The sequence below is a fragment of the Stylophora pistillata genome, chromosome 1, assembly GCF_964205215.1.
Source record: "Stylophora pistillata chromosome 1, jaStyPist1.2, whole genome shotgun sequence".
Classification (NCBI taxonomy): domain Eukaryota; kingdom Metazoa; phylum Cnidaria; class Anthozoa; order Scleractinia; family Pocilloporidae; genus Stylophora; species Stylophora pistillata.
In genome coordinates, this window is record NC_142519.1 from 29303101 (window position 1) to 29324898 (window position 21798).

The following is a 21798-nucleotide window of genomic DNA, read 5'->3' on the forward strand; positions in this document are numbered from 1 at the left end:
TACAGCCTCCACATTATTTCAATCACATTATTTTAATAAATGGTTTGTGCACATACTTCAGTAGATGAAAACATTAGTGTTGGTACACTTAGTCTAGTATCACTTGATACTTCTGGTCCCCCTCTTTTTGGGGTTACCAAGAAAGAGGCTGGGATGTAACCAAGAGTAAGGAATAACATTTGCCTGTCTAAGATATTTTGTGTTCACTTATTGTAAGAGGTACATGTTATTCCATAAACAGAGGGCTTATGGGGGAACTGTTTACTCAAATAAAACAAAATAATAAAAATAAATTGACAGTTACTGTTACTATTTTGTAGAGAGTAGAAAGGTGCAGAGACACAATTTATACCCTAAAAGTAACAAGCAACACGGAGCTTTCAACTGTAAGCTTCAATTATTTATGAAACCTGATAAAAAAAAGAAAAAACTGGAAACCAGTATTTGCACCATTAAACTGATGAAAATGTAAACAACCACCTATATTTAACTTCAGGTTGACTATAAAAAAGGTGTGCATAAAATTAATAGCTAACATTCTAGAGGTATTTTCAATGCCAGATACCCAGGATGGCTGATGTATATTTGTTCAATTACCATGCAAGTTGAGGGCACAGTCAACATTGTTTTTAAAGCTTTAAAATTCATACAAAATAAAAGTTATGTACAAAAGTTATGCTATCAAGAAAATTTTCTCTCATTCAGCTTGTTCTGACTTCCTGGCATTATCTTCATATTAGTTTCACTTAAATCAACAGAGTAAATTACTTTTCATGGCTTGTAGCTGAAAAAGAATGTATCACACTCATCAGTATTAAGAGAAAATAATCTACTGTATGAATTAAAAAACAAGTAATTCAAAACATTAAGAGTCCATCTATTTTATTCAGTGTCCATTATGCAAGTTATCTTGTTTCAATTGCATGGTCACATAAAGAAGTAATTGATGTACAAATCTGCATTAGACAGTGCATTATATTATTTAGCTTATCTTGCCAAATTTCTGGTCACTTACAAGGGAAAATCAATCATTCAGTAGTAATATGGAACTAAAATTTAGTTTCATATTACTACCGATGTATTAGATTTAAGATTTCAAAAACTGCAAGAAAACATTTCAAATAAAAAGATTTAAGGGTTTGTTGCTGCACTGGGCACTTAAAAAACATCAGATTACTACAGGATTGCATATTTTGGGGGAATTAATCATTCAATATAATTATACAAAGCAAAATCACTAGCTACTGGTTCTACATCCATCTAAATGTTAGTATACATCTGTATGTGCTAGACTAAGAGGAAGAAAATAATATAATTTTCATAAACTTTCAATATTAGAAAAATCTATTAAAAAAAGACAAATAACTTTCTTAAAAACTCTCAAAAAAAAATTTAAAAAACTCTTGAGATATGTGTACTGTATATATTTTTAATATATACAAACCTCTCCCAATGCTTGTGGTTTAAATCGCTGAGATCATCCAGTTTGGCAATCTTGTTCAAGTACTTTGTTAATTTTGAAAGTTCTTTGTCTTTGTGTCTATTTTTGTGGGCTTCTCGAAAGGGTCTAATCTTAAAACAAAATGACATGAAGGAAAATAGGATCAGCATGTGAACAACTGTAAAGTTTTTGTAAATAACTTGCTAGTTATCAAGCAGAAAACAATAGATAGTAACCTAAATTTAACATCATACACTGTTTTTTAATCTAATTACTAATTTATAAGAAGGAAATTGTCAACAGGTGCAATTCAGTGATTATTGTGATAAAGAAAGAATAATATTACTTAGAGCAAAGCCTTGCAGAATACTTAGTCATACCTTCAAGCCATTTTGAGGATTCATGAGGAAGTTTCTTCTGAGGTCATCAAACATAATAGTGTTTTTGCTGGTGTACTCCTCAAACTTTCCCCAAATGACACCTAGTGGCTTAGTCTACATGAAAACAAGTCTTGATTACTCCAAAGATTGCATTTATTTAGTGAAACAGAGCCACCAAAATTTCCTACTCCACACTACACTCCATCCTCTAAGAACATCTTATTACAGAATCAGTATAAACCTGAGTGACATAAGGCATCCAAGATCAGAACTTGCTCAGAATTATCTCACAACATTTTGATGGCCTGAGCTGTGTTTTAGTCAGACTTGAAAATGTACTTATTTACTCAGTGTGAGGGCCAAACAGGAAATTTTTGGCTTGAGGTTTGTACAGTATGTCATAATCAGGAGCCAAATATTTTCCCATTTAGCTCACCATAACTCAGTTAACATGCATCTTATCACTTCTCTCCCTCTCTTTCCTCTAACTTTTACTGAAGCTGTTCAATAGGCCATGTTACTTTTATCACCCCTCCTTATGCCCTGGGGTATGGCCCTCGCACAAGTATGTTTGTACATAAAATGCTTTTCAATATAATCAGGCATGGGGCCACTTTGGTCCTATGATAATAATTTTGAAACATAGAATACCACAGATGCATGCATCGTGGTTATCAAATTAAAATATAATGTTGGATATGAATCACATTAATATCCCTTTACTTGCAGTTGAGAAAAGTACAAGTAAAGTTGAACTTATAATAAATAACTTTACCTCAATAAGACCATATTTTGTTGACAGAACAGTAATCATTGCTCCACTGTCCAAAAGGAAGGAAATCTTGTAATTTGGATTGTCTAAAATACCAAGTTCCTGAAGAAAATACAAGGCATTAAATGATCATCATAAGCTGATATTGTCATCATCATCATCAATATTAATTTTGATTTCAACATTTACATGTATTATCATAATCATTGTAATCATTGTTGTTGTTGCTATAACTACATGTTATCATTAATAATTATTATTATTACAAGAATTATCATCATAATGAATTACTACCATTATTATCATCGTTATCACCATTATTATTATAATTGACATTATAATTTGATATAATTTAAGATAAATAAGATGTAGTTATCAAGAATTCATGATTTCTTATGTCGTGCAATAGATAGTCTTCACAATCACTGTTTATTAAAAACTGAAGTTACCATAACTAGAGAATGTTAGCATTATATTAAAACCACAGAATACAACTTACTCAAATAATTTCCTTACTTTCATTTTAGCTTCTATCCATTTCATACTGGTGGCAGCTATGTCATGAACGGCAGAGAAATAAAGAATATACAATGTAGTTCATTCATTATCACACTAAAATAAGCTCTATCCATGGTATTTACAAGAGACAACTTCTTTTGTGTTTATATCATTATATTCAAATTTTTTCTCAAGTCAAAATTTCTTTTAGCAAGTGCAGTTTGCTTTTTTTTTTTTCATTAATTTCTTTTACATCACAGACTGACATAGTTGGATTGTGAAATTTTTTCACTAATTTCTTTTACATCACAGACTGACATAGTTGGATTGTGAAATTTTTTCACTAATTTCTTTTACATCACAGACTGACATAGTTGGATAATTTGTGACATTTCTTCTTTGGAGAATCAAACACTGGCCTCTCAAGAAGGAAATCAAACTTTTATCTAACTGCAGAGGGACATCCCTGGCAAGAATTAGAAGCTCCTGCAGAAATTTTTTGCACAACAAATTCACCCTCTTGATGATTTTGTCAATTACATGTTTTCTTTAAAATTTAGGAACATCAGGTTATTCAGACACTTACACCATATAGCGATGTCATAATGCTCATAGGCAGCAGTGAGGAAATCATGGAGATATGGTCTCATAAGTTCCACACCTGTCTCTGCAACTGATCTGTGATCTGAAATTAAATTCACATTGCCCTCCTCAATACCTCTCATTAACTGCAGTTCATACTGTAAGTTATAGACAAAGCATGCAGGCCATAAATCAGAGCAAAAAAAAAAAACAAGGTTAGCAAGATATCTATTAGAATTCTGATTTCAAATGGAGGGGGAGGATTCTAATTCAAACAAACTTTTGATTGATCAACCACAACCCATGTGCTAATTGAGAGACAAGAATGGAATGTGGAGCTATTGTTTAAACTGAGTTAATACTGATTCACACACCAAATATCGTGTAATCAACATCAAGAACTAGCAGCTTCTTTCCAGCTCTTGGTGGATTGCGTATTTCCACTTTATAATCTGATATCCTTTTATCTATTTTTGCAAGGTTCTCGTCTCTGGAAAGATATAACATGATGGTTACCTAGAATAATATTTATTTAAAAGCTAAAAACTGTTATTTTTATCTGCTTTTTTACACAAGCTTAAATCCCACCAATTGTTATCTTTAAAACTTTTGCAATAAACCATGGACTACAGTATGAAGCTCTGAGGAATGAAAGAGTTTATAAGCCTCTTTGAGGTAATTCCTCAGTATTGCACTGTGCATCCTATATCAGGCCAATTAAAAGACAAGGTAAACGGATAAGATGGAGTCTTTTGCTCTTGAACAAGCACAGTAACTTATATTTTTCATTGCATAATTTTGGTGTACAATTCACACCATTGGAGAAATTAAAGAGAATAAAAATAAATTTATAGAATTTGTATATGAAGTGCCCATGCTCTAATAAGCACCCTTCCCCAAATAAGTACCCACTCCCTGGGCCAAAATGTTAGACTAGTGCAGTGCCCCTCTCCATCACTTTCTGTAATAGTAGAGATGCAAGAAAAACCTGTTTCCGTCGTCTCTTTAATTTTTTACAACAATTGACAGTCATTTCCCAATCTGACTGGCCAATTTGCCATTGTCGATAAGTCAGTACAGACAACATTTACTCACATCAACATGTCAAGCAATAGCTTTATCAGTCTTGTCAAGCATAAGTTACTTGGAAATTTTGATGTAGATATTGTGCTAAAAAACAAACCGATAGTAGCCTAGTGTGATTTGTACTCTTACTGACAACAATATTCATCATCACAGAGGTCAAAATTTGTTGCAGACTCACTTGACTCCACTGCCCGTCATGAGTCCACTATAATTAACAATTATTCCATGAGCGCGCGTTGGATATGAGAGGATAGATAGCCAACGAGGCGCATAGCACCAAGTTGGCTATCTATCAATCTCACATCCAACAAGCGCGAGTGGAATAATTGTTTTATTAAAAAAACGCCCCCAAGATATTAGACAAATCTTCTCGACTTTATTTCGTGAGAAGAGACCGCATGTTCCGCTGTACAGATATTAGATTATGGTATATTGGCTGATATAACATAACGGCTAAGCCAATAAAAAGTCTTGAATTGCATTATCCAATGATCCAGTTTTTAATAATAACAAATATCATTGTCAATAAGAGTACAGACCATGTTAAACCACTGTCAATTTGTTAAATAAGCTTCAAATACAGCAGGAGAACAGTTTCTTAACAAGTGCCACCCTCTATAAGACAACTCCTTTCAATAAGCAACCTTTACTTCAGCCAAAACTTTTAATAAGTGTGCAGGTGCTTATTCAAGGAAATATACTATTCAACGATATGATTGTTAACAAGTACTTGCAAGACACAGGGTTCTTACAGTTTTTGAGGAACCCAATTCAAGGACTTTCAAGGACTTTTTAGGTCATTTTCAAGGGCTGTGACTCTCAAATTCGAGGACCTTTCACATCAAATAGGAATGGCCTAAAAGTCCAACAAGCATGACTTCAAGCATATACATCAGAGAGATTGCGAGCTAGGTAACCAAGGTTATTTTCAATGTACCAATCAGGTACAAAATTTACAAAAATCATGTGTCAAACATCATAATCAGATGCAGGATTTGAAAGAAAAACTCAATTTCGTGATTTGTGCACTTATCTTCGAGGACCCGAGTCTAAACTAAAGGGTTTTCAAGTCCTTGAAAACAAAAAATTAGATTCAAGGACCTTCAAGGACTTTCAAGGAGTGCAGGAACCCTGAAGACGCCAATTATTTCTAGAATATCAAAAGAAGTCCTCAAAAAAAGGTATGTGTACCTGTTTTCTATTTGAATCTCTTCTTCCTCTATGTCAAAGTCATTTATCACTTGATTGTTTAATAACTCCTCTGAAGGAGAGATCACTTCAGCCTGAGAGTTAAAATAAAAGAAATATGCTTGCAAAAAAACTCTGATATACCCAGTATTTATTTTGTATTTCAATTTTACCCTTGGTTCAAATTTTATTTTCCTTTGTTTCAAACTCATTATCATACATCAGCATGACTGAGAACAAAGGAAAATAAAATTTGAACCAAGTATAAAATTTAACTACAACATTTACATACTACTAGTGTTTTTTCTATCAACATAGAGCACCATGCACAGACTATATTTACAGTACAGTATCTTCTGTTTTCAATCTGCTGAAAACTTAGATTATCCTAACTCTTCATTACAACTAAAAAATTAAGAAGCCATACTAAGTTTTCCTCCCTTGTTCCCATCATCATAATCTTTGTGTTAGACTTCAAATTTAAGGTGCTCAGGCGCACATCATCATCGGGAGTTTTACCTGAAATGATAAATTCACCAAAAAACAGTTTGTTCGCTGACAAATTAATAATCAATAAATAGGCGCCCCTTAACCCAGAACGAGCTATACCCGTAATTCCAGGATTTACGGTTCATGGGAAAGCTGCATCCCATTTGAGGACATCAGCTCGATTAAAAATCCTTTCTGTCCATCATAACTTACAGGTTTCAATTCCCACTTGGTCTGCATTTGACTGCCCATAGCGACTAACTTTTTTTTTACCTTTATATTTCAAACCTAACAGTTTCTGTCTTTCGGGTAAGACTCCAGTTTTTTCCTTTATCACTTCTTTCAGATACCCCACCGTGTCTGTTGGTAATAATTTGTCTATGGAATATTCCTTTCCACTCCATTTTATAGTAAGACAAACTTCATTGCAAACTGCCATGTTGTTTCGTGCAGCGTGTGTAGACCGAGTGAGAGTGGAAACCAGTGTGGTGCTTAGCAATGACTTACACGCGCGCAAACACGGGAAACGGAAGCTGTATCTTCAGCAGTGGAAGTCGTTGATAATGACAGTCGAAATCACGCCCCGAAAAATGTTTAGATGACTCTTAGAAATCGTTACTTTAGGGACACATTTGCTACTAAGGATTCAAGACAGGGTTTGTTAGCAAGAAAGACCATTTTCAAAGGATTGACATGCAAGTCTTAGCCCTCATTATCACGAACGCCGGCTTCTTGTCCGCCATTATGGGTCCGAACAAATCTTTCAATGTCATTCCTGGCTACAGCAAGGTGTCAGTGTGGTATTTTCCTGTTTGAACGTTGAAGCCATGATTTTCAAATATAGAGGGACGACTATACGTCTCTTTAGTACAAAGCTGTTTATTTTGGTTATGGTGGGAATTGGAGCAGTCATTGCGGTGTTGACGCTACACGAGATCATTGCTTTCGATCCGTCTGGCAATATGGACTCTCCACCTTACAATAATGGTTTTTATCTAAATCGGCCGCAGAATAATCCACTTGTGACAAAATCAATCGAAAACGCTATCAAAACTGAAGGAAGGAATGAAAATATAAACATCAATATCCCGCAAGAGAGCTTACGTGTTACAACAAAACGACCAACTCTTAATTCTTCTCTAAACAAAAGCGTTGAACCTGAGATTCTGAAACTTAGACATTTCGTAAGGACTTTGAATGAAGCGCAGTTCATCAGAAATGGCGACAAATTCGGCACGACTTTGTCTCCAGGTTCAATTGTGATCATTATTCAAGTGCACGATAGAATTGATTATTTTTCTCATTTACTAACTTCTCTGAGGCGCTCGAGAGGAATCGGAGATGCCTTGGTTATCGTGAGTCATGACTACTACTCCGTGGAAATGAACAAATTGGTGGAATCCATCGACTTTTGTAGAGTAAGTGCCTTCTTTTACTGTGAAGTTCATCCATAGTTAACGTTGGCTGTCATTTCAATTCGATTAGGTAATATAACAGCTTGGAATTGATTACAGAAAGAAAGAGCTTTGGCAAGCAAATGTCGACTTTAGACAAGTTTACCATAACTTGTTTCGCATTAAGTTTAACGATTTGTTAGTGTGGGGATAGATTTACGCCTATGACATGCTCGAAAATAATACCGGTAGAAATCTGAAAGTCTTCCTGTATTTTGTGCTATATGCATGACATCGCTCAAAAATGGCTTGCCCTTAAATTTCCCTAATGGAATAGTCGTGTTGATTTATTTCAGTCCCCCGTGGGTTTTTTTAATACTGGGTCGATCACTGTTAAGAGGAAATTTGTGGCTTTCATAGAAATTCTAGGACCTTAACATTCAGTTTGGAGCGTTATTTAACGGGAATCTAATTATTACAACAGCGTTCACGAAAAGTAGAACGTGAAAAAATCGCAATCTTCCTAATGTAAATTTTCCTCCAAGAATCAATTATTCATGCATCCACTTAGTGACGCCGCGTGTCAATTTATGTCGAGTATTGTTTGCAAAAACAAAAGCAGCTGGAAACATATACCCGAACGCTAGAGAATACATTGTAAATGGAAGAGATCATTACTGTGCTTATAATACTTACAATATACTTTGTAGAGGCTGTCCTCACTGTGTAGCAAGGTTTCTTTAAACCTCAGGGGGCTTGTCACACAATTTTGATCATTGTTAAAATTACTTTGCAAACTATGTATGAAACCAAGTACTGAATGAATCTGTTAGACAGAACGCAAGAGACTTAATTAAGTCATATGGCTCAGAATTTAGAAACATTAGTTAACCTGTTCTGTGTTAGTGGAGATGGGCAAAGAATCTGGCAATTAGGGAAAAACAGTGGTTGAGCTTGTGTGACCAACAGCACATCCTGTCATTTTTTTGTGTGCTTGTTTTGACTGAGAGCCTGATACAAGCTAGGACTGATTATTTTTCTTTTGTTACTAGTTTAACCCTTTAGACTCCCATGAGTGATCAGAATTCCTACAATGTAGATACAACATCATGCAGACAAGTAACAAGAATAAAGAAAATGTCGGTTAAGGGATTATAAGTGGATCCAGTACCAAATTCTCCAAAACAATATCCTAAAATTTGTAAGACAGGCAGTAAGGAAAATTACTAGTGAGTTCTTGGGTACCCAAGAACTTGTCAACCCTTTCACTATGAAATCAGCCCTGTTTCCTTTTTGTGACCATAAGTTTGCCAAAAAACACTGTCAGATTCCAAAGGTTAGTAAGTTTGTCTGACTGAGAGTTGTTCAGAGAGGAGTTTCTGTTGGTGACAGTAACTGGCATTTGAAAAACAAGAGCTAAGTTACTCTGTACATGTATCATTAGTTGTAAAACTGAAAACAACCATGATAGCAACAACAATGTATCCTTACCCAGTCAAACGTACAATACAATCAAACATCACTTAAATAGGTTCAAACTATCACTGTTATGAATCCAGATTGCTAACAACTTACTCAGTAAAGTGTTGAAAAGACTTCAATTATTAAAAAACTCAGAAGGTATTCAAGAACTTGTAATAACAGAGACAATTATCTAATAACTTTTTGTTTTTGTTTTTTTAGCTCCTTCATTTTATTAATAAAGCAATTATTTACAATTTCAAAGTATACATCTAATTATTTACAAATTTCAAAAGAATTAATATGATGTTCACAATAGAAAACTAATTACAATATATGAGAAAAGAAAATATTTAGCATTACTTTTGTTGTTGTTGCATAATATATGTGACCTGGGGACACTCTTTATTGAATAATCTTGTTCATAATTATTAATCACTGTATATATAGATATAGAGTTCAGTAGCAGAATGTTTTTAGAGAAGTGTTCCAAAGATCTCAAGATTAGTTTATGTTTAAGAGCCATCTGGAAGGATTTTAATTTAGTTTATTTGTTGGTATTTATTTCCCAGCATGTAGTATGAATGAGTTTTTCTCTGTATATTTATTTTTATTTTTTTACAGGTCATGCAAATCTTTTTCCCATTTTCATATCAGCTTTATCCAAATGAGTTTCCTGGAACTGATCCTCAGGACTGCCCAAGAGATATCAGCCGAGAGAAGTGAGTAACTCAAAGCTGTTTTTTGTATCTTAAACTTTTCAGATGCCACCAGAAAAATTAACAACTCTTTCACTGGACTTGGGACTTGTTACACTCACTATAACTGATGATTGACAGGCGTGCAGTTCCCATTGTGTACATTGTGCAGCTACACTACTTGCATGTAATAAAAAGTGCGCACTTGTATACAATTAAAGTACCGTAATGATTCAATTTAGTGCCCGGGGTGCTTATTTACTCTTGGTACCTCAAGGGAGGGCACTTATTTGGGACAGGGCGCTTATTTAAGTTTTTGAGAAACAACCAAATGGTTAAAGCATGACTTTAATAAATATTAAAATAACTAACAATAACAGAAACTGTAACAGTAACAAATTGTTGAAAGTTCAGTTACTTTGAAAAGAATTCTTCATTTAATATACTGTAGCTGTTACAAGTAAACATGTACGGTACGTTGAATGTTCGTGAGTTTATCTATTCGATGTCGATGACTTCAGTGTCTCTTGCATCAATTATCAAGCTATCTGGTGCAGCATCCTCAACATCAAATTCTATGATCCCGTCGAAAGGATCCTTGTCACGTGAATTGCTCATGGCTTGTTGAACAACCTTGAGCCGTTCTAGACCTGCACAGCAGGGCTGATTTTCCTTGAAGCAGTGAATGTGTCCGTCCTCTGATCCATCCACTACAACGGTTAGTGCGCAGCTCTTGAATGAATTGATAATCATTGTTTTGTCCAAGCCATCCCATGCCGCAAGGATCTACTTAACTATCTCTCTCCGGGCTGGAGCACGCATGTTTCCCACTGCAGTGAAAGAGTGGGCTTCACCAGCCATCCTGCATTCATCATATTTCTCAGTGATAATTGTTTTAAAAGGCTTATTCCAAACCACGTCGGGCACTTGAATGTATTTCGTACAACCCCCTGGGACGATTAAAGGATCTATCTTTGACGTGCACAGCTCTTGTTTGACTTTTTCCATCACGCGGCACTTGAACGAATCCCACACCAAGATTCGTCGGGTAAATGAAAACTTCCCCAGAACACTTCTTACCCAGTCAAGGGTCAGTTCTTCATTCATCTACCCATTAGAAGATGATGCTACAACACATTTAGTCTTAAATTCTTCATTGAGTAATTTGGTTTCTCTCTTAGCACCGGGAAAGACGATAAAATGCTTCAATTTTGTTCCATCTGCTTTTGCTGTTAAGCAAACTGAAACCTTTGTCTTCTCGTGACCAGTTGTTTTCATGGCTATGGTGTTGTGGCCAATGGAATCAACAGTTGTATTGGAAAGCATGTCTTGCCAAACAGCTGTTTTGTCCATTGCTATAATGTCACTGTCACTGTAAGAGACCTTTACACATAGCCATCTTGCTTGTAACACATATGCGATCAGTTTGTCAATTAGTTTTTTGGGATTCCGTTGTCTTGCACCGTATGCATAACCCATGTCTGGTCATGAACTTCTGCACCCACCCAATGCTTGCCGTGAATGTTGGAGGAAGTTCCATTTCCTTGCATTTCTCCTCATAGAGAAACCTTGCTTTGCTTCTGATCATTTTCCTTGATACACGAAAACCATTAGAGTGTCGTTCGTAGACCCATTCCAAAAACACTTCTTCAATATCCAGATCAAAAGGCTTTCTTCCCACCCCGGCGAGTCACTTTTGCATGCAACTAGCAGATTCTAATTTACTCTGGTTTGCTTGCCACTCTCATATTCCCTTCCGGTCCAAGTTGAACTTCTTCGCTGCTTGATAGTTACTATTGCATTCCAAGGCAAACCGTACGGCTTCTAGTTTAAATTCTGTTGAATAAGAATTTACCTTTTTGCCAGCATGAGACTGAGAAGTATCAACCTCCATGTTTTTACATAAAGTGATCACTGTACACAGCTGGTGTAAAGTGATCACGGTAAGTGATCACTTTACACCAAAGTGATCACGGTACGTGTAAGAATAGGTTTAGGATTGCAAGTGAACGTGACTGCTTGAAGCTGTTAATGATTCATCAAATGTAAGAACAATGCAAATGACATAAATTATGAGGAAGAAGCGGGAAAGCAGCTACGCGCCGAAATTACCAGTGGTAAATATCTACGATTATGGCTCGTTCTGACTATAAATAAATAAATAAATAAACAAATGATTTAACAATGGACATCCACTGGGTGGCTATTCTTGTCCACTCTTCCAGATCAAATTGGAATTTGGAATGTTGGTTTTTGCGGAGGGAGGAAAACTGGAGGACCCGGAGAAAAACCCTCGGAGCAAGGACGAGAACCAACAACAAACTCAACCCACATGAGACGCCAGGTCCGGGAATCAAACCCAGGCCACAGTGGTGGGAGGCGAGTGCTCTCACAACTGCACCATCCCTGCTCCTGACTATCACTTGATTTGGAATTTGATGTTTGTTTATGAAGTGGAATTTTCGTCTGTTATACGAGGTCATCATGTTTACAAAGTGGTGTGGTCTCCAATCATAGGAGAATCTCTGGCATGCAGGATTGATGACCATAAGGAAGCTAAAGAACACGATGAATACGCAGTTGGGACTTACCTTGAAGCTGATAACAAACTTGTTGGGCCTGTGCCGATGGAACTTTCCTTCCTTATATTCACATTTCTCAAAGCCCGCCATGAGAATAAAGTACAGGTCAAAGTGACTGGATCAAGAAGACTGGAAAACGGACTTGTTGTCCCTGGAGTGTTCCTAGCGAGAACAACCAGCAGAGCAATCGCCACAAAATTTGAAGAAGTGATTATTCGTTTGAAGGAATTATGCACTCACGTGGACATAACAGTTGAGAAACTCAGACGAAGACCACAGTTTTTGTAATGCATTATTACATACGGTGTGTCGGCTATTAAAAGAAGATGAACCACATTTGATATGTATTCTGAAGGCGCTGTAATATTAGAACAGGGGCACTTATTAGAATGAGGGCGTTCATTGGAATAGGGGCGCTTATTAATAAAAACACATTCGAGGGGGGGCGCTTATTCGGAAGGGGGCGCTTTAATTGGAAGGAGGGCACTAAATCAAATCATTACGGTACTCAGAGTCTGAAATTATGTGTTCTAATGAGAAGTGTATTTTTACTTTTGTTTTCAAACATAAAATTTAGAGCCAGAGAAATGGGCTGTATCAATGCAGAGACACCAGACATGTATGGTCATTACAGACAAGCACCATTTACCATGATAAAACATCACTGGTGGTGGAAGGTGAGTTTACTGAATCACAGGCTATTTACCCTCCTTTCACCTTGCTCCAGTTGCTTGAAAGGGTGGTTAAGTTCTCAAGGTACATAAATTTCTACTCAAGAGATAAGAGTGATTTTACAAAATACTTGATCCTCTTGATAGTGGTTTAACCAAAGTACAGTATACTCTGTCTTTCAAACAATCAGTTATGAGATGCTGGGAGAAAAATATCGATAAAACCACCTAAGCAAGTTTCACAGTGGTGACATGTAGACCCTGTATGTGAAAAATATAGTTTTGTTTCCTTTTCTGAAGTGCAATTGGTAGTGTCAACTTGGCAAGACACTGTTTGGAAATGAGTTGCTTTTGGGTTCTTCTCATTGACCAGGTGTGAATTTTAAACCTTTCTTTGCTTAAGCATTATTCATGTTAAGCCCCAGTTTGCAGATTGCACCTACATGTATTGGTGTCTAGTTACTTTTAAAGTAGAAGTCTTAGCAGTGTAATTTGCTCATCTCATGATAAGTGATCCAGTCCCTAACCACATTCTGCATTACTCAGTGCAGCCAAGGAGTTTCTTCTTTCTTTAAAGGAAGATGCCTGTTTCTTTTTTTTTTTGTTTTGTTTTGTTTTTTTTTTTTTATTGTTTTAGTGCAATTGTAGTGGTAGCAGCCAAGTGCAGAACCACAGCAAATGCTTTACAATTATTTTCAGTTTTAAAGATCATCTTGACCTGTTTTATTTATTTATATTTTTTAATTATACTTAGATTAATTTGTAAACCTAGATTTTGATTTTTTTAAAGGCAAACACAGTATTTGACTTGCTGAATGCTACAAAAGACTTTGCAGGCCCAATATTATTCCTTGAAGAAGATTATTATGTTAGTCCAGACTTCTACCACATGTTAAAATTGGTGTATAATGGCAAAATGAGGTTAGTACCACAGTTGAACCTGTATTATGCAGCACCATTTTGGGTGGTCACCATGTATTAAGTGGGGTATAAGCCAGTAACTAAAGATATTTGTTTTTTTAAATACTCCAGCCTATTCTGTGTAACCTGTATTTACTTAAATTGTCTCAAAGGTAATAATTAGTGAGTTACATTGTATGAAAATTTTACATCTGAACAAGAACATGTGATGTACTTGTTCAGGTCCTCTTTGTAAAACAATATAATGTATCACTTAATTTAAATGTCTAATAAAGAGAGCATTGTAAAACCAGAACCAAAGTCGTCACAACAGCCAATCATGGGAAAGGAAAATACTACAACAGGTCTGTAAAGAGTGCAAACAAAAAGTAACCAACTTACCTACAGTGTGGGAAACACCAGTAGCTATTTATAGTTTTTGAACATTTAAAATAATGTAAATAATGCATTCACAGTTACATGTGGGTGTTTTGTGACAGCTACAATTAGCACATGTCAAGCAAAATATGGGATAGGAGACTGTCAGGAGTTACATTCCTTGCAAAGGGACATTTCAAACCCTCAAAATAACATGTTAGAAACTGTATGTACTTGTCAAGTAATTATTATTAAACCTGCTGAAAAGGTTGTTGGATAACATTTCTCTAATTTTTGTGTATTACTTGATTATTGTGACAGTGGTTGTAAGGAGGACTGTGATTTGATAACCTTGGGTACATACAAAGTTGTGGATAATTATGAACTGAATGGTGCTAAAGACATGGTAAGGTGCTGCATTTTTAGTCTTCATTGTGCACAGACAAACTGGATGTTCATTTGTGTACCTTTTAATGCATTGTAACATCACTGGGTAAGCTACAATAAGGAACAAAATAGTTGACACATTAAGATAAATTTAACCCTTTAGTTTAGTTTAGTTTAATCCATTCGCCACAGGAGTGGCAAGAGAAAAGAACAGAACTTTCGTCCCAATTGACACCTAACCCTTTTGTACCCACCATCCCACCCCGGGAAGGACATCCATCACACAGTAATCTCGTGCGTGGGAAATTAACGCCTTCTACCCCTTTTAACTCCAAAGATCTGATTGTTGATTCTCCCCTCCAGCGTGTGCACATTTTCTTTTAAATTTTTTGTGAGAACTTGTTTGAAGTCAAGATAACAACTTCTACAATAATATTTATAAGTGGGAGTTTTCTCATTACCTATTTAATTTTCCAGATAATGTATGGATATTAAGGGAAGAAGTTACTTGCTTACCATGTCTGGGAGTTAAAGAGTTAAATAATCTTGTTAAGTTTCAAGGGTGTGCATTAGATGCCAAATGTTAAATCTTAAACAACTTTACCTCATCCAGGCAGCCCTTTCAGTTTGGAGATCACATGAACACAACATGGGGATGGCATTTGATAGAATGACTTGGAATAAAATAAAAGAATGTAGTGAGGTGGGTAGGAATAATCATCAACAAGAAGGCAAACCTGCCAAATGCACATTTTATACATTTGCTGCAATAGTAAGCCAAGAGGATCAAAACTCCTTCCCATAATGCAACTCTGAGTTGTTTAGAAGGCTCAGTAGTGGGACCTGTTTCCCCACCGAGTGGGACTTAGGTTAAGGGTGACTGCTGAGAATTTGGCTGTGTGCCGTAGAGAATTTTAAAACCTTACTTTGCTATATGCCTGAGCATACATACATCTACATGTACATCCAAATCTACAGCTCTACTTCCTTTGCATATTGGTCATTGCGTATTTTTTGTTGATGTAGAATTCTCTTTGTGAGAATGTTGTAACACATGATTTGATAAAAAAAAAATAATTATTCATTAATTTTGATAGGTTTTTTGCAAGAGCTATGATGAATACAATTGGGACTGGTCTTTGATGAAGATAAGTGTGTCCTGCTTGCCACAGCCACTCAAGTCGCTCATTCTCAAGGGTCCAAGAGTTTTTCACCTAGGAGAATGGTAAAGTTTATTTTAAGATAAAAAAATTATTCTTTCAGTGTACTTTAGTTACTAGCTGTATCGTACATATGGAAGTGTATGTGCGAACCTTGTTCATGAAAATGCTTTTACTCCTGGATATGTGTGTTATTTGACTGTCTTACTCTCTCCTATTTGTTCATTCATTTGTTGGTTTTTTTACCCTTTAACTCCCAAGTTCTGGTTGTTAATTCTTCCCTCTAGCTGCCCCACACTTCCTTGTTAAACAGGTTTTTTACAGTACAAAATAATCAACTGTACAAGATAATATTTGTGCATTATTTGTACTCTGCTTTATCCAGTTGGATAATAATGTTTGTTATTGCAGTGGTCTTCATCACAAGAAAGCTGATTGCAAGATTGAAGCTACTGTGCAGAGGTTCCAAACCATCATAGAGAAGAACACAAACAGCCTTTTTCCACCCTCGGTGAACATACAGCCGGGTGACAACAATATAGGTTCTAAATTTAGTCCTAACGGGGGATGGGCGGATACAAGGGATCATACACTGTGTTTCCAGTTGATGCAAAAGAGGTGATGCACAGCAAAGGAAGTTCTTCGTGGGTAACATGAAATCATACCTTAGAAAAGAGGTAGATTTAAATTGCCCTGTATAAAAGCTTAACGACTGACTTCTAATCTTCCATTCCATGGATCAAAAGCAGTGCTAAAGATGTACAGATCCTAAATTAAAATGAAAAAACTTGAGTCAAGCAGATAACGAGTTGATGGTATTTTTGTACGAATGGATGATGTTCCAGTTCTGCTGTAGTGTTTGGTATTAGTTTTTGATCCACCCCTTTCCAATCATTCTTGAACTCTTAAGCTAGAACTATTTTTTTAAATGTAAGTACTCTTTGTAAACAGTGTATTTAATACAAATTAACTTTTACAAACCATGCAGCAAATATATGGTCAGTTTAGGAGTCAGAAGCCTGGTCCAGAAGGAACTTATCACAGTTTATTTGGCCCCACCCCACCCCCCTCAGGCTTTGCTAACAGTTTGCCTCTACCTCTTTATAATTTTTTGTTGAAGACACACTGCAAGAGTTACTTGTAAGTGTCCTATTCATTGGCAAAGCACATGTTCCAGCTGATAGTCCAATCTGGCCCAAGGATCCTGGGCACCACTGGTAATCACTGAGCTATCCCATCTCCCTCCCCAAAACAATATAGAAGTTACATAACAGGTCTGCAGTTATCTCAGCCTGTGCAACTTTTAAGGTGAAGTGTTGAGTTTTTGGGTTTGAATCAACTGTGGAATTCCTTACTAAATTTTCAAACCATGATTACATCGGAACGAATTTCATAGTACTTGTTTTTAACAAGACATGTACATACATGTGAAGTATCAAACATAAAACCTACAATTCTAGGATTTGTTGAGTTTAATGTGCATAAGCTTCAGTTTTGGTCTTTTTTCCAGGTTTTACTTCATCTCCAATTCTCTCTTCCAAAAAGGTGCAATCAAAAAGTGCAACTGTTTTCAAGTTTGGTTATAGCTTTGCCCCACATGTTCTCTTTCAAAAAGGGAAATCTGCTGTGGCAATTAAGAAAACAGTAATACTTGTTATAAGTGGTGTCGTATGGCATCAGAATGCAGTCACTTCACAATTATTTAAGTAAAATAGCTCAACAATGTGTCACGAGTTATTTGTTTAGTCAGGGCTTAAAAATGTGTAGTGTCATAGACTTGTATCCCATTCACACCAAAGCTTTAATATGTTAAAGCTGTTTTGTTTTACATTGTCAACTTGAAATTTAGCACAGATTTGCTGGTGTGAATGAGGGTCTTCCCATCTCCCACAGTTAACAATACAATGTACATGTCCCAATTTATTCTGTTTTGACCCTATAAATCCTAAGATCTGTTAATTCTCCCCTCTAACAACCACACTTTCCTTGGAAATTAGTGACAAGAATTTGGTATTAGATTTAGATAAAAAAAAAATAACCTGATAAGTTTGTCTCAAAAGGACTGGGGACTACCGAATTCACGAATTTGATTGGCTGAAGTCAATATTGAAAGCAGTCTAGATTTTCCCCATCTAGACCGGCATTTAGACCGGTCTTGATAACCGAGCTAGATCGGTCTGTATGGGAGAATCTTGACCTCAGTCGCAGGTACAGACCTCACTGCGTTCGGTCTATTGGCGACCTCGTTCAAGATTCTCCCATACAGACCTCTCAATCGGTTAATAAGAACTAAGTTTTCTCATTACCTGTTTGCTATATATTGTATGGATATTATAAGGAGAAGTTACCTGTTAATCACTTCTGGGAGTTTAAGGGTTAAGAACTTCAACTTTCCTCTGGCAACTACTTAATGTTCACGTTAATTTGCAATACAATAATTCAGTTTAACTTTCAGGATTTAATGCTCTATAAAAATGTTTTTATTTGGATGTGGAAAGTGAGTCCTGATTCGTCCATCACAACGCAGTTGGTTCCTACAGTTTTTTTTTTTTTTTTTTTTAAACTTTTTCATTTGACTTCTGGAATGGTGCTGTGATGGAGTCAAATTGGGCAGTGAGTATCTTCTCTACAAAGTAAGGGGTGTTAATTTAAATTAATGTTATTTATTGTAGTTATTTGTAGCACGGGAGAACAAATTTGTATCGTAAGTGAAATGATGTTCACGTTTGAAACATAAAATAAACCAAAAGATTGAGTTGACCTTAATAAATTGTTTACAACCAGTTTTTCGTGTGTTTGGTGCATGGTTGGCAAAAGAAAAGAAATATAAGTACTTTAAAAATTAGACTACGAGTAGCCAGTCTCTTCTCTTCGGCGAAGGCCGTCGCGTGGGTGAAAAATAAAATTAGTTAAAGAAAATTTGATGTTAGTGCGCCTCACTCCCATAGTTCCGAGCAGCGCACAAACAAATTGATTTCTTTTTCATTAATGTTTTTTTTTTTTTTTTTTTTTTTTTTACCTGCGCGATAGACGTCGTCGGAAAGGAGGGGCTACTCGTGGTCTATGTTACGGTATTTTCCAAACCGCCAGAAAGATATAACTCGTACAACTCAACTACTTTATTGACTGACGTAATAACTACGAAGCGATATCGACAACCAGTATAATAACTATCTTTTTCACTTAGCTACGGAGCGATATAAATACTAATACAATCAGTATCCTTATAACTTAGAGCCCTTTACAAATAATATCACTTAAATCTCAGTGTGCTACCGCACAACTCACAGTTCTCTTGAAATTCTTTAACAAATTGTCGACGTCCGTAATTCTTTCTCTCACGTAGCCTTCCACACGGCTTTCAATTCCAGTAAACAACTCTGTCCGGCTCTCGCTCCTCTGGGCTCTTCGCAACAGCAGTTATAGCTCACTAAAAGGCCTTTTTCTTTAAGCTAGCGTGACTCCTTATATATCTTTCAGAAAAGTTCTAGAATGTTCTAGAGATCTGTAATATTGCTATTTTTAGAAACATTACACTATGATTACATCATAACAAAAATATGCTGAGTCACGGTTCTAGAAGGTTCTCCTTAAAGTTCTCGCTTAGTCATCATGACTAAATGTTCTAGAAACTTCTTCGTTCTATTTTTAATAATTACGTAACGCAACGCACTCTAGAAAAATATGGGCGCTCTCCATAACATCTATAATAAACTTTTTGCTCATAACCAAAGAAGAAAATGTCCTAAAAACGTTTTAGCCTAAACTTTCTTAGACTACTGCTCTGGCAGTTTGTTTGCTCTCTCACTCGACTCTCGCGGATTAAGGAGTAAGGGAAAGCAAATCGTCAAATGTCTTTTAAAAGCGCTTATGGTTGGGTCGGATCTTGGTTACAACAGCCCTACGTCCCAATCTCCTGTCGCTCGAAGATCTTGCACATCAAAGACACAGTTCCGAAGTCCATGTAAGTTCATTTACCTCTTAAAAGCAAAATTGACGTTATGTTTCCGACCTTGTAAATAGTTTTCGAAGCGGAAATGAAAATGAAACACATTTACGACACCGACCAACATGGAAACACAAAAAATATTTGCCAAAGTAAAAGGATTTCGCTTCGAACGTCTTTCCACGCGAAATAAAAAGATTAAGAGTAATACAAATGAGCGATCATGTCAATTAGGAGCACCACTTTTTCATGAAAAGAGCAAAATAACAAGTACCTGATGGTATTGTATGGCTTTTCCCTTTCAGCTGATATGGATCAGTTAAGGAAACGATTTGCAAATATTTCATCGCACCCAGCGCATCGTGTTTCAGGCTTGATGTTGTATTTATCAGCAGTTTTTGAGTTCTGAAAGTGCGTACTTCTATGTAAATACTTTTTTTTTCTCTTGTTAACTTCAGCTCTGATCCTAAAAACGAACAATTTTCCAGCTTAGAAGACAACTGCGGGCAAACATACGGGAGCTAGGTAAACTTGGAGCTATAATGTCTGGTGTTCTTAATGTCTATAATGTCTGGCGAATGGGACCCAAGAAATTCACGTATTACAAACAGCTCATTGCAACAGTGTACTTTTTTAGTTCTACGTGGTATGTCGAGTTTAAGATGTTTTTACAAGCCAGTGCGTATTTTTTTTTTTTTTTTTTTTTTTTTCATGACACTCAAAGAAAGTGCTCTGTTAGCCAGTCGCAACTTTCAGTCATGCATATCACGCACAGAGACCCGTTTAGGTGATACTAACTACCGTGACAGTACGTATTTACATCACTTATAGAGCAAAATCATTCTTTTTCAAGGGGAGCGTGGAGAAGGAGTGCTGTATTCATTGTTACAACATCATATATTTGATAACCCGAAAATAAAAATAAAAAATTAATAAATGCAAATCATTCGTCCGATCCTGATACATTTACAATTACTTTCTCTCCCACACAAAAAAAATTGTCAGCTTATGAAGCAAACATACTTATAAAAGATATGCGATGATTCTGCTGGTAATAAGTGATGTCGAGTGATGAAGATTCGTTGATTTAAAACTGACAGCAGAATGTGTAGGACGAACCTGATTTCCAAATGACAATACTGCCTGGTGACTTTTTTCGAATTCATAAAAAATTCTGCCTCATTTAGCAGAACAGTCAAACTGGAACATTTCCATTGGCACCTCGATTCCGTGGCTGAATCTACTTCTTCGCTGCTTTACTATTAATCAAAAATATATCCAGGATCTACGTAGATATAGCTTATCTTCAGTTGTGCCAGACAATCAACGTTGAAAAAGGTTTTCGCACAATTAAGACCAATAAAGATAAAGGTGACCGAACCGCAGAACTTAAAACATAACTAGACCACAACTAGACATGCATTGATCAAGTGTAGTATTCGATTTTCTACCCTTTCATTCTTTCGCTTCACGTACAGCTGTGGGGTCACAGATGGAAAGAAATTGTAGACCAAAAGAATACTTCTAACTCATTCCACTCACGTATCTATGTCTTAGTTTTGCAACCCTTTGCTCAGATTTCACAGTCAAGAGCATTCTCCCTAGAACCATTTTTTTTTTTTGAAATATAATCATCTGAAACCCACTATATAATTTTGTCTTAAGTGTATGGTTGAAAAGATAAGATTGCAGACCGATAATAGTTTTAATTTAAGTCTCTAAGGAAAGAAACTATCACTTCCCTACGGAGATTTAATGAGCTTATAGCGTGTGTCGTGCTCGGCT

General features: G+C 36.1%; 2 protein-coding genes across 4 annotated transcripts; one reads left to right on the plus strand and one right to left on the minus strand.

The window, feature by feature from the left end:
- Positions 1-13: 13 nt before the first annotated feature.
- LOC111331997 (ubiquitin-like domain-containing CTD phosphatase 1) lies at positions 14-6908 on the minus strand. 2 transcript variants are annotated; one of them, XM_022937248.2, is made up of 10 exons: positions 6710-6908; positions 6375-6466; positions 5951-6042; positions 4048-4163; positions 3678-3776; positions 3110-3147; positions 2597-2695; positions 1822-1935; positions 1445-1572; positions 14-784 (listed from the first exon to the last, which is right to left on the minus strand). In XM_022937248.2, the coding sequence occupies exons 1-10, from the start codon at positions 6873-6875 to the stop codon at positions 772-774; spliced, it is 957 nt and encodes a 318-aa protein (XP_022792983.1). In that variant the 5' UTR covers positions 6876-6908; the 3' UTR covers positions 14-771. The 2 variants fall into 2 exon arrangements, with proteins under 2 accessions (XP_022792983.1, XP_088609015.1); XM_088752889.1 differs by having other exon boundaries at positions 6650-6908.
- Positions 6909-6969: 61 nt separating this feature from the next.
- Positions 6970-18843, plus strand: LOC111331994 (alpha-1,6-mannosyl-glycoprotein 2-beta-N-acetylglucosaminyltransferase). 2 transcript variants are annotated; one of them, XR_002694970.2, is made up of 9 exons: positions 6970-7854; positions 9916-10013; positions 13149-13248; positions 14033-14163; positions 14842-14926; positions 15521-15610; positions 16005-16132; positions 16479-16744; positions 17578-18843. XR_002694970.2 is itself a non-coding variant. In XM_022937244.2 (8 exons), the coding sequence occupies exons 1-8, from the start codon at positions 7264-7266 to the stop codon at positions 16687-16689; spliced, it is 1434 nt and encodes a 477-aa protein (XP_022792979.1). In that variant the 5' UTR covers positions 6971-7263; the 3' UTR covers positions 16690-18843. The 2 variants fall into 2 exon arrangements, 1 of the variants encoding a protein (XP_022792979.1); XM_022937244.2 differs by having other exon boundaries at positions 6971-7854; positions 16479-18843.
- The last annotated feature ends 2955 nt before the right edge of the window (positions 18844-21798 follow it).